The sequence below is a fragment of the Alexandromys fortis genome, unplaced genomic scaffold (assembly GCF_014885135.2).
Source record: "Alexandromys fortis isolate MF-2015 unplaced genomic scaffold, M_Fortis_MF-2015_v1.1 scaffold_7, whole genome shotgun sequence".
In the NCBI taxonomy this organism is placed as follows: Eukaryota; Metazoa; Chordata; class Mammalia; order Rodentia; family Cricetidae; genus Alexandromys; species Alexandromys fortis.
The window spans coordinates 4,044,803-4,058,091 of record NW_026067920.1 but is presented as its reverse complement, the minus strand read 5'-3'; the positions used below and the strand labels follow the sequence as shown (position 1 = coordinate 4,058,091).

The following is a 13,289-nucleotide window of genomic DNA, read 5'->3' as shown; positions in this document are numbered from 1 at the left end:
GATCTCCAACATATACAAAGAACTCAAGTATTGGTCACCAAAAGAACACATAATCCAATAAAAAAATGGAGTACAGACCTAAACAGAGAACTCTCAACAGAGGAATCTAAAATTGCTGAAAGACACTTGAAATGTTCAACATCCTTAGTCATCAGAGAAATGCAAATCAAAACAACTCTGAGATTCCATCTTTCACCTGTTAGAATGGCCAAAATCAAAAACACTGATGACTGTTTATGCTGGAGAGATTGTGGGGAAAGGGAGCACTTCTGCATTGTTGGCAGGAATATGTAAGCTGGTACAACCCCTTTGGTTGTCAGTGTGACAATTTCTCAGAAAATTAGGAAACAACCTTCCTCAAGACCCAGTAATACCACTTTTGGGTATATATCCAAAGGATGCTCAATCGTGCCACAAGGACATGTGCTCAACTATGTTCATAGCAGCTTTGTTTGTCATAGCCAGAACCTGGAAATAACCTAAATGCCCCTCAACCAAAGAATGGATAAGAAAAATGTGGTACATTTATACAATGGAGTACTACACAGCAGAAAAAAAATGACATCTTGAATTTTGCAGGAAAATGGATAGAGCTAGAAAACATTATTTTGAGTGAGGTAATCCAGACACAGAAAGACAGTTATCATATGTACCCACTCATAGGTGGTTTTTAAACATAAAGCAAAGAAAACCAGCTTACAAACCACCATCCCAGAGAACTTAGACAACAATGAGGACACTAGGAGAGACTTACATAGATCTAATCTACATGGGAAGTAGAAAAAGTCAAGATCTCCTGAGTAAATTGTCTCAAAAAAAAAAAAAACCGACACACACACATATATATGTGTGTGTATATATATATATACCATATATGTGTGTACACTATATATATATATTTAAAAAAGTTGCAGAGACAAAAGAGGTAAGCACAAATGAGGATTATGATTAATATGAGAATTTTTATCTCACTCTTTTTATGTATATGCACATACATGTTCCAGGCTACAGGTTGACATTGTGTATCTTCTCCAATTTACTCAAAACTTAAGGGTCTCTCACTGAAGCTGAAGCTCACTCATTTGGCTAAGTTGGTTAGTGAATGTACTTCAGGGTCTTCCTGACTCTTAACTCTCCAGTGGTAGGATTAAGGCATGTGCCACTGGTCTTGGCTTCTTACTTTGGGGCTCTGGGCACAGGGTAGAACTCAGGATCTCATGCTTACATAGTGATCACTTTACTGACTGAGCCATTTCCCTTTTTGTCAGAATTCATAATCATTAATGTTAGCACTTAATAATCTTTAATGTGATCACTAAAATTCTATGTTTGTATGAATATATGTATGTGTGTATGTATGTATATGTCTGTCTGTTTTCTATGTACCCATTCACCTCAAGGATACTACATATTGTTAAAGTGGAGGAGGATGCATAAATCCCTCTTGTTGTTTCAGTTATTGTGTAAAGTAAATGTTTAAATTCACCCTAAATTACTTGGGGAAGTTACCTGATTTTGAAAAGAAAAGAACTTTCTCAATATGGAGAGAATGGAAGTCTTGACCTTCACTCCTGCTTCAAGCCAACTGCAGTCTTGATTTTGGTCTCTTTTTGCCAAGATAATAGTTTTGCTGTCTCAGAATTTGCTTTGTTGAATTTATGTTTTGTTCTTGACATTGTAGTCTATGATCAGCATGGTGGCAGGCAGGCAGGCAGGCAGGCAGGCAGGCATGGTGCTGGAACAGTAATGGAGAACTACATTCTTTTCTTTAAGATGAGTCAGAGAGACTCACCTTAGTTTTTTCTTTTGTTTGTTTGTTTTTTAAGCAGTGCTTAACACCTGTCATCTTCCCACAGAGCTAGGTCCTGGTTATCTCCCTCATTTGTTTCTCTTGGTCTCTACTGTTCTCATTAATTTGGCATTTTGATTGTCTAAACTCTCATCAAAATACATCCTAAGGCTTATCTAGCCCAAAAGCTCAAAACTCCTACATTCCTCACATCAAAGGCCTTTGAATCACAGAGTCAGGTTTATCATAGCAGTGACCCTTGCTTTTCTTGTTAATCACTCTAATAAAATACCTAACAGAAGCAGCTTGATGTAGGGGATTATTTGAACCCACAGCTTGAAGATGCCATCTATGATTGATTGTAGGGAAAATACAGTGACAGAATCAGTAGTCTATGTTGGTGGGCGCTTACCATGCATCTTGTTCACAGATTTGTAGAAGCAGGAAGATGGATATTGCAAATTGCACATTGCCCATTGGATTTTGTCTCATTTTTTAAAATTGTGTTCAGTTTGGACAGAACCTGAGATTCAGCCTAAATAAGTACTATAAGGTGCTATATTCAGGGATTTAATATATAGTTACTCTTAGCCTTATCCCTTCTCACTAAGAAAAGTCACTTTAGTTTGTGGTTGTTGTGCCACCTGTCACAGTAAGTGCTCATGCACAGTGTGAGCAGGTACACACACACACATACACACACACACACTCACACACACACCTTCTCTTGCAGTGTTGAAGACAAAAACATGAGAAAGTAAGAAAAGTCAAGATTTCATATAGCAGTTTGTGAGAGGAGAGATTAACCATGGTGGTTAGGTTGGTGTGCCAAGCAGAACTTTACCAGCAGTCAGTAAATACATTTTAATGTACATCTTAACACAAGAAACTACCCAGTGGTGGGAGATCATCACACACTCAGATCTGTGAAGTGAGCCCTGAAGACCCGTCATGGTAATTCTCAAAAGCAGCCAAGTCTTTGCAGCTGAAGGAACAGACTCCAGAAGAAACCAACTTAGAGGATTTGATTATTCCCTGCTAGAGAACAGAGGTGCCTCAGGGTGCTATAGGCCCAGTTGGGTGCTATTAAAACTCCTCTCACTGGAGAGAGCATGTTGTTCAGTCTCTGTTTCTTTAAGGACAAAGCTGTCTAGTTATATGAACAGGGGAGGAAATACACAAGAAGCCTGGGAGTCCTTTCACTATCCTACCATCCTCTGCCCATTCTTGAACATTGTATCTGTTACTTACACAGGTGACATGTGTCTATTCATCATAATAGAGTATGGCAGAGTTGGATGTTGAATTGAGTGGCCAAAAATATTTAAGTAAACAAACAGAAATACCAAAAATGACTTACTGACTTTATTGTCTTCTGTGGGTAGGGCATCTTTTTGTTTGAGCCCTGAGTTATAGAACTCTATCAGACCATCAGAAGGCATACCAAGATTAGTTGACGAGCACTATAGACAGGAACAGGTACAGTAGTGACACAGAAGCAGAACTTTGTCCCAGATAACATGGAAGGCGTTGGTAAGAAACAAGGAATGCATTCCCAAGTAATTCAGAAGTGAACAGAAGGTGTTATGCAGGGGAGCTCCATGCACACTCTCTGCTGCTATTTGAGAGTGGGTAAAGGCAAGTGGAGACTAGTAGAGAGCCTGGCAGTCACCAGGTGAGAGATGACAGAGGCTTCTACTGAGTGTTGGGGTGTGAATGTGCTAGTTTGAGGTGAGGGTGGAAGTGGGCATAAGCTAGGAGAGAATAGTCAGCCTTGTACACTAAGTGGCTGACCTACTGCTGTTGAGGAACAGCCATGTGATTCATCACCAGTGTCAAGCTGTGCTGCCCACTTATCTCTATACACTTCCATGATGGCAATCATACTTTATATTTTGTTGGAATCATCTCATTTTCAGGTTTCAAATCTAGTGTACATAAAAACCTGACTGTCTCACCTAATTCAAAGTTTCTCCTACAGCTTTTGTGGACATGGTAGGGATCACTGTGATAGAGGCTATGTCCTATACCCTTCTCTATTCTACCAGGGTGGAGAAAGGGGCCTGGGGAAGAGACATACAGGGTCTTGGTTCTTGTCAGACTATCTATGGCTTTTTGGCTACAAGGTTCTTGGTCTAGGTTATGTATGGCTGCAATAGCAGGAATAATATACACTTGATGTCTGACCTATGCCAGGTATTTTCCCCTGGTCTGGAGGCTAGACTGAAGGATGCTTAACTGTGCCTTCTCATTGTGCAGCACCTCTTTGTGTGGGTTCTTTGCAGATGAATGCTCCTTCTCTTGTGGTAGTGACAGTGCAATTCCCTGTTCTATCTGCTAGACAGAAAGCTCTTGTGCTTTTCCACTTCAGAGTCTGATATGTGCCAGACTTTGGAGCACTTTAGCCTTGAGGTGTCTGCTCCTTGTTCAGCAGTAGCCTAAGATGGTATAAAGTTGTATGTGTATGTGTATGTGTGCGTGCACACTCAACCCCTTTAGACTTTCTCAGTACTTTGCACCTGATCAGGTTGAGGAGCATCTTAGTGTATAGGAGGTACATTTCTTATATCTGGCCCTCTCCCTTCAAGAACTTATGCCGTGCCTCAGTTCTTTTCTCTCTTGATGTTTGAATGTTGTCACAGCAGGCTGCCTTCTGCTCTGGACTCTGAGGAGCCTATTCCAGTGCTCTAACCTACATTGTCTGTTCTAGGGTATTCTCAGGCCTCCTTGTTGGTGGTCAGAGCAGACAGCATAGGTTTTGGGACCACTGCCCTGTTGTCAGGCAGTTGTGGGCATATCACACCTTAGAGGTGCCTGCTGGGATCATCATATGCTGATTAGGGCACTGGAAGTCAAGATTATTTATTTGTCATCTCTCTTTCTCTCTAATAAAATCTGGCTGAGCAGTGGTGGCACATACCTTTAATCCCAAGTCTTGGGAAGCAGGCAGATCTCTGTGAATTTAGGCTAGCCTGGTCTACAAAGTGAGTTTCAGGACAACCAGGTCTACACAGACCTGTCTTTCTTAAAAAACCATAAATAAATAAGCAAATAAATAAAATTAATTTAAAAAAAATAAAATCTACTGGATGCTTTTATGTAATAGTAAAAACCATTGGAAGTAAGAAAAACATTGATCCAGACAAAACCTGGAGTTTATTGCCTATCCAGTGTGCGGCACACTGAGGCAAGAAAATCTGGGCTGTATAACGAGCTCAAGGCCAGCCTGTGCTGCTGTGTAGTAGACTTTGTCACCTGTTAGTTCCCTTTGACTCCCCAAAAAAGTTCGCTATAGATTTCCGTGTCTATTGTAACATTTTTTTAGTAGGCATTTTGTTTTGGAGACAGCGTCTCTGTATGTAGTTCTGACTGTTCAAGAAGACCAGACTGGCCTCAAACTAGCAGACCCAACTGCCTCTAACCTCCTGAGTACTGGGATAAAGGTCATTACACCTGGTTCTATAAGGGATTTTTTAAAAAGTCAATAGACATCTGATATCATAAGCATAACTGGTCTGTTGTATTCTATTTTTAAAGCAGAGTCAAGATTTTCTTCTTCACTCATCACTTGGGAGCTCCCAGCCTGAAGCCAGTGGTTCTGGGAGGCTGGCCCTAGGCACACAGACAATGACCTCTTCAGGGCTAGGCACCACGCCCTCAGATGCCTGCTCATGTGAAGCCTGCAGTGAGCGCAGGTATGTATTGAGTTGGTTGTGCTGCTTATACTGGCGTGACGGGGTATCTAGAAAATATAGGAAAGCACCTTAGACATGGGGTTCTTTTAACAAATAACAGTACCTTTTTGGCATACCCCGAAAGTAGGACATGGTCTTGCTATTATGAGGAAAGGTATACAGAAATACAAAATCCCTGCCTTGTGGGACTAAACAGAAGGAAGTTGGGCCTCAGAAAGAGGAAAGTGGGAGAACTCTTAGAATTTAAAGAAAAATTAACTCTTATTTCATGCCATAATCCCAGCACTTGAGAGGGAGGGGAATCTGTGTTCCAGTGCAGTGCAGACAGGGCTCCATAGCAAGATTTTATCTCAAGATAAAGAATATTAATTAAAAAAGGAAAATGAGTCTAAGGTGAGAATAAATAAATGGGTATGGAGGTGGTGGAACTCAGGATGGAAGCTGCTAGGGGTTGAAGGAAGAAGAGGCCAGGACCTGATAGAAAAAAGCTGTACTGCTGGTCTGGGACAGCCAGACTGATAGAATCAAGTGAGCACCAAATAGTGCAAAGCAAGGGCTCTGTGTGCCATCTGGGGTCAAAGTATGGAAATGGGGTATACCTTGTGGCAAGTAGGTAGACTGCCTCTCTTAACTCTACTGGTTTCTATGTTATCACAGAGACATCTCAGCAGAGACAGACCGGGAACCGCAGCAGCTTCAAAACTATTGGTCAGAAGTACGCTACATGGTCCGATGCATATACCGCCAGGCGGGTACCCCACTGGCAGAAGACCAGGACCAGTCTCTGGTTCCCGACAAAGAAGGAGTGAAGGAACTTGTGGATAGGTACAAGTTGCCCCTTCATGTTACAGCCCCATCCCATCCCTGTCCTCCCATCTGCCCATGGAGCCTCAGTGCTTGTCCTGAGTAAAGCTCAGTTAAACTTTTTGAGCTCTTGGTACAGCTCAGGTCTTCAGCAGACAACTGACCAGCATGAGCCTTCTGGGTAAATTGTTGCAGTTTCTTCTGTTTCTAAGTTGAGATGTTTCTGTCATGTATTAAGACTGACAGTAACATAGACAGGATTCCAGAGTCCTGGTTGTGCCAGGTGATGCTGGATACTTTCATAATCACTGTTGGATTTGTAGCTCAGGGAGAATGACAGAGTATTCCTGTCCACTGAAGCACTGTGAGATAGGGTTGCTTGTGAAGGCACTTACCTTATGAGGTTCGCAGCAGCTGCCCTCATAGGGAATGGCTCCTGCCTAGCATCTGTTCTTCAGCAGGCTCCTTCCCAGTGACTGACAGAAAGTGGGGTGGGTGTCACTTTTGTTTTTCTTTACAACTTAAGTGTGCCTTTTTTTCTCCCTGATTTTTGAAATGTTCCAAATAAAGGCAGTAGATATAAGCCTGATATTTCATGGATTGGCTCTCATTTTGTTTTTTTCATATGTGTTGATTGCATACTTTTGAAATCTTACAAAGCCACAGTTGCCATACATTAGATTATATCAAAGAAGCAGGGGCATTGACTGGTAAAAGCATTGTGTTCAGGATTTCACCTATTGTCTACTTAGTGCTATATGAGACAGTTCCAAGTGGTAAGTGCCTTTAAAAGTTTCCTAGTTAATGGCACATGAAACCTATGATATCTCAGACCCTTCATGCTACGTCTGTGATATTTTAGAACAGTATCAGCACAGGTTTAATCCAGGTGAAGCAGCATCTATGAACACGTGTGAATGATTGGTTGGTTGAACTACTTGCAATGTCTTTTTCCCATAAGAAATCAGTTTGCATGAGCTGGAGAGAGATTGCTTAGTGATTAGAAGCCCTGACTGCTCTTGGGTTTGTTTCCTAACACTCACTTAGTGGTTCATAGCTTTCTATAACTCCAGGTCCAGGAATCCAATACCTTTTTCCTTGGGCACCAGACACACATGTGGCATATATACAAGCAAGCAAAACTCAATACATATTTTAAAAAAATAAACCTTATTATAAATAAAAAAAATCTGTTCTCAAAAGTATCATTTGATTTTTCCCTTAAATTTATAAGATACGAAAATGAACAAAGAATCAAAATGCTTCTAATTTTACTGCACTGAGAAAACTATAAGGAGGTGTCTGCAGGCTTCCTTTTCTAAGAGTTTGTATGTGTTTGGTATATGCACGTGAATGTGTAGATGTGTATATATTCAGGGAGGGCAGGGTGTCTTCTGTTGCTTTCCTTCTTGTTGCCTTGAGATAGGGCTTTTCACTGAATTAGAAGAGCCCACTGTTTTGACTGTCCTGGTCGGCCACCATGCTTTTCAGCTAGGCTGGGTGCCAGCAAGTTCTCAGAAATTACTTGGCTCCACCTCCCAATGCTGAAGTGACAGACATGCTCAGGGACACCTGGCCTTTTACTGGGTTACTGGGCTTTGAATTCAGGTCCTGTGTTTGCAAAGCAAGTACTCTTAGCCACTAAGCCTTTTCCTCAGCCCTGTGGTATTTTGAGTTCAATTACTCCATGCTCATTTGAATCTTGTTTCACTGTCCTTTAAACATAGGGAACACATTTTCTTAAAATTATTGCCAGACTTAGTGATATATACCTTTAATCCCAGCACAGAGAAACTAAGGCAGGATTATAAATTTGAGGGTAGTCTGTGCTTTATAGCAAGTTCAAGGCTGTCTCAGCTGCATAGTAAGATCCTGTCTCCACAAAATAAAGGCTTGGGTAGCCCAATGGTAGAGCTGTTGCATAGCATGTGAAAAACCTGGGTTTGATCTCTAATAATGGGGCAAAACCCCCACTATATTTTAATGTTACAAAAGTTAATACATCTTTTTGAAATGTAGCAGTCATAGTGAGAAACCTGTCAGTTTATTTTCTCTGAACACATTGTATCCATGGCTCTTCATATTTATCACCTTGTACATTGTACACGAGGGTTTACTTATTACCTTGCAGATTGTATACATAGCTTTACATCCTACCTTGCACAGTTTTGCTTGACTCTTTATCTTTTACAACTTAAGTGATATGTAACCTTAGGGAACAGGAGGGAATGAAGAGGTGGCTTAACAGTTAAGCATGCTTGCTGCTGTTGTAGGGGACCTGGGTTTGTTTCCCAGAACCTACATGACTCATAACTGCCTATATCTCTCATTCTGAATCCAGGAGGAAACAGTGCCCTTTTCTGGTTACCCTGGGCTCAGGCATGCACAAGGTGCACATAAACTCAGGCACACATACATACTCATATAAAAATAATAAATACACCTATTTATTTATTTGTTTATCTATTTATTTATTTATTTTGACTTTTCGGAACAGGGTCTCTGTAGCTTTGGAGCCTGTCCTGGAACTAGCTTTTGTAGACCAGGCTGGCCTCAAACTCACAGAGATCTGCCTGCCTCTCCTTCCCGAGTGCTGAGATTAAAGGTGTGAGCCACCATCGTCTAGCTTAATTTTTTTTTATTTACTGTTTTATTTTATTTTGAGACAAGATTTCATCACGTAACTCTGGCTAGCCTGGAAATTGCTGTGTAAACCGGGCTTGTCTTGAACTTACAGAGACCTTCTTGCCTCAAGTACTGGGATTAAAAATGGTCCACAACACCTAATTTTTTTTTTTATGGAACAGATAACAACTATGCTTTTCTCTTTAGATTTAATATGGCAGCCAAAGATGGAAGAATTTGTTGTTTAAAACTTAATATATTCTACAACAGCCACAGAGCTCAGCTGGTTCTTCATAGTGACACATTCCAGTAGATGTTTTGGTTATTGCTTCAGTGGTCCTAGGCTTCCATCTAGAGCAGTGGTTCTCAACCTTTCCAATGCTGCGACCCTTCAATATAGTTCCTCATGTTATGGTGACTCCCCCAACCATAAAATTATTTTTGTTGCTGCTTCATAACTGTAATTTTGTTATTTTTATGAATCATAGTATAAATATCTGTGTTTTCTAATGGTCTTAGGTGACCCCTGTGAAAGAGTCATTTGACACCCCAAAGAGGTCACTATCCACAGGTTAAGAACCACTAATCTAGAGGCATCTCAGAAATGTACCTTTGAAAGGAGCAGCAACTTTAACCATAGTAATGACAAATACTATAGAGCAAGTTTTAAAAATTGCATCACCTTGTTGCGTGATCCTATAATCCAGCATTAGGAGGCTGAGGAAGAAAGGTCATTTTTCTCAAAACTGTAAAAAGTATCACCTGTAAGTTTGGACAGAAATTCATTACCACTGTGACTAGTTAACAAGGATGCATTTCTTTGCTTTGTTGGTAATCTAAAAATAGAATGACCTTTGTTTAAAACGTGTTCTAATTGTGAAAATAACATGAGCTCATTTGTATGGTATACTGAGTTCATAGAAAAAAGAAAGGTAAACCTGACCCCATCCTCCAAACAGGTGTCACATCTGCTAGGATTGCAGCATGTCATTTTTTAAGTTCCACTCATTGTGTTGGCACCTGAGGCCAGCTCTCAGACACAGTAGAAGGGAGGCTTTTTAACCTCTTGGTTGTAAGTTATAATACCTTAGGCTTAGGTCTTCTCTCATGGACATGAAGTGAAGCAGAGTCCCTTATATAGGTTGCATAAACAGTGCAGTCAAAGGAAGCATTTGGGGGATGTCAGTTTTCCTTGAATTGCCTTGTACTCCTACAGGTCGTCACAAGAAAGGTGTTTAATAAAAGACACTCACTGACATAAAAACTGTCAACTGACATGTGTAGACAATCATGGCTGAGTAGTGACTTTTTCTTTGTCTCTGTAGGCTCTGTGAGCGGGATCCCTATCAGCTCTACCAGCGGTTGGAGCAGCAAGCCCGGGAATATGTGCTAGAAATGAAGGTCCGCCTTCTCCGGCAGCTATCTGCTGCAGCGAAAGCCAAGGCACCATCTGGCCTGCAGGGCCCACCACAGGCACACCACTTTGTCTCTCTACTCTTGGAGGAGTATGGTGCCCTCTGCCAGGCTGCACGATCCATCAGTACATTTCTTGGCACTCTGGTGAGAGATCATGCCCGCTTCTTTCTTTGCTGTTGAGGTGAACTAAAGAACAAAATCATGTGATAGGGGAGGTGTATGCAGCCAGGGGACTGATTGTACAGTTAAGTTCTCCTTGCACGGTCATATACTCCTTTCCGCACAAGGTAGAGTGGGATTAATCTTAGTGCAATGGATTTTGCAGGCAGGTAGAAGCATTAAGAGAATTAATGTCCAGGAGCCACAGCATGGAAATCTTTTAGGGAAGACCTAAGCACTAGGAAGTGAGGTATTAGGATATGGAGGTGAAAACCATGGTGCATTGATAGGAAGTCCAAAACATTTTTGTTGTCTTGTGTTGGTGTTGATGTACTGCCACTGACTGGTGTTGCAGTTGATGCAAGGCACATGTAAAGACCTCTTGCTTGAATTTCTTCATGTGTGCAGCTAGCAGCAGTGCAGGAATGGGATGAGTTTACTGAAGCTGCCTTGCCTTTTCCTTACAGGGTTCTCACAGTTCTAGCAGGGCACATAAGTGAATCTCTGACCACCCCATTTCTGGGTGGACAGAAAGAGGCATCCTAGTGACAACCACAGAAGCTCCCTAGGCTGCTTCCCCGACCCATCAAGTGTGGTATCTCCCCCATAGTCTTCAAGTCTTCATCATTATTTCATCTGATTATTAAGTGACAATTCAGTGGGTGGGTTTTAATGCTTTCTTAGTGGTGGCCATGTTTTGAAGGAAAAGTTGCAGTAACCATTGGTTCTTTATCTGGTTCTGATGTTAATGGGGCTCTCCAGAAAGGTTCATGTAATACTTGGCAAGACATTGCAACAGCCTCAGACTATCCAGTTTCCCTGCCACAGTCTTTTTTTTTTTAATATTTATTTATTTATTATGTATACAATATTCTGTCTGTATGCCTGAAGGCCAGAAGAGGGCACCAGACCTCTTTACAGATGGTTGTGAGCCACCATGTGGTTGCTGGGAATTGAACTCAGGACCTTTGGAAGAGCAGGCAATGCTCTTAACCACTGAGCCATCTCTCCAGCCCCCCTGCCACAGTCTTAACACTGTGCCAGGTAAGTACTTCCAAGAAGAGGCTTGTGAGACACATGTTTAGGGAAAATTGAGTGAGATGAGTAAGGCAAGCTGGACGTGAGGACCCTGGTAGTTTCAGTTGTCCTGTGCACTCTCTTGTACATCTTGTACCTTTCAGCCCTCCTCTACCTCAACTTAGGACTCTGCCTATTCTAGACTTGGTTCAGAGCTGCTGCTCTAGAGAATCATGTACCTGCCCATATCCCTAGAGAGTATCAGCTATTGTTTTTTGTTTTGTTTTGTTTAAGACCACATACTCTCCAGAAAGTGTTGTTGATATCCAGCCCTCCTCAGATGACTCCATCTTACAAAGTTAATAGAGTTTAACTTGAGCTTTGTGGTAGAATGATGGCCTAGTATCTGCAAGGCTGGGTATCCCTAGACCTTCAAAAGTAGAACTTGGGGCAAATAAAGTAACACACCAAAATTAACAATTGCCAAAATATTTGCATTTCAGTGTACTTCATTCAGAATAGAAGTATAACTTCATGTTTGATATTATACTTTTACTATCAAATATATCTTCATGCACTTACATACCACCAAAACTGAAAAATCTGTGACGGTTAAAACTTTTTTTTAAAAAAAATTTCTTTCATAACTCATAGTCATTACCTTTATTCAGTACTTTCTCATCTCTTAATAGTCTTTCTTACTCTTTTCTTCATGATTTACTGTACCTATATGCGCACTTATTTATGTATATACATATATTGTTGGCTAGATTCTGCATATGATAGAAAACATGTAGCCCTCTTTTTTCTTAATATGTATTTTAAGCCCATCCATTTTTTGCAGATTGTTACTACCTTTTTTCATAGCTAAATACTATGCAGTTATACATACATACATGCCATATTTCATTGTCCAGTCATCTGTTGGTGGACTAAAATTAGGTTGATACTATTATTCTTTTAAAGCGGGTGTGTGTGTGTGTAGAGACAAACACAGGACAGACAAAACACGCACGAAAGGAGGAGACACAGACACGCGGCTCCCACGTGGGTGCGCTTTAATGGGGGAGGGGTAACACGATGAGGGACAGGTGTGCAAGACACGAGAGGATAGGGAAAGAGCGAGGCCTCGTGGAAGCTCGCTTTTTAACAAGAACGCAAGGGTGTCTAGGAGAAATGTCCTGCGCCTGCGCGCGCAGGTGTCCATAATCTAGGAGGAATCTGGGAGCTGTAGTTTCCAAAAGGAACAACAGATACTAATTCTTTGCTGTAGAGAATGAAGCAGTAATGAATGTGGGAGCACAAATATTTCGATGGTAGGATATGAAATTCTCTGGGAATATGCCCAGAAGTGAAATAGCTGTGAAATAATTATTAACTTAGAATATAGAAATATTTTCTTGTTGTTTGACCCCAGTTAAAACTTGAAAGAACAGCATGCAGCTGTGTGATCATGTTTTACATGTAAGGATATTCCTTTTGATAATACATGGCATAGACTACATACTCCTCAATATTTGTCCTCCAAGGGAAAAGCAGATAAGTTTAGAAATTCATATAAAAGAAGATAAAAGTTTTTAAAGATAGAGCTGAGAAGGCATAAAAGGGAAGAAAGAGTACTCCAAAACTTGAATCCTGACAACACCTGTTTGCAAGTTAACATTGACCCCAGGCATTTCTTCTGATCCTGGAATAGATAAAAGTGGGTCTCAGTTTAATGCAGAGTGGGGTCAGTTAGCTTATAATGTCGGGCCCATAAGCGACTATCACCTGAGTACTAGAAG

The 13,289-nt window shown here is 41.0% G+C and overlaps 1 protein-coding gene across 3 annotated transcripts in view; it reads left to right on the top strand.

The window, feature by feature from the left end:
- Positions 1-13,289, top strand: part of Fam193a (family with sequence similarity 193 member A) — a 125,673-nt gene that overhangs the window by 47,769 nt on the left and 64,615 nt on the right. For 2 of the 3 annotated variants that reach the window (XM_050140782.1, XM_050140780.1), the window contains 3 exons: positions 5,327-5,484; positions 6,142-6,309; positions 10,239-10,473. In XM_050140782.1, coding sequence (XP_049996739.1) covers positions 5,327-5,484; positions 6,142-6,309; positions 10,239-10,473 — 561 coding nt within the window. The remainder of the gene's footprint in view (positions 1-5,326; positions 5,485-6,141; positions 6,310-10,238; positions 10,474-13,289) is intronic. The other variant, XM_050140781.1, reaches the window with a different exon arrangement.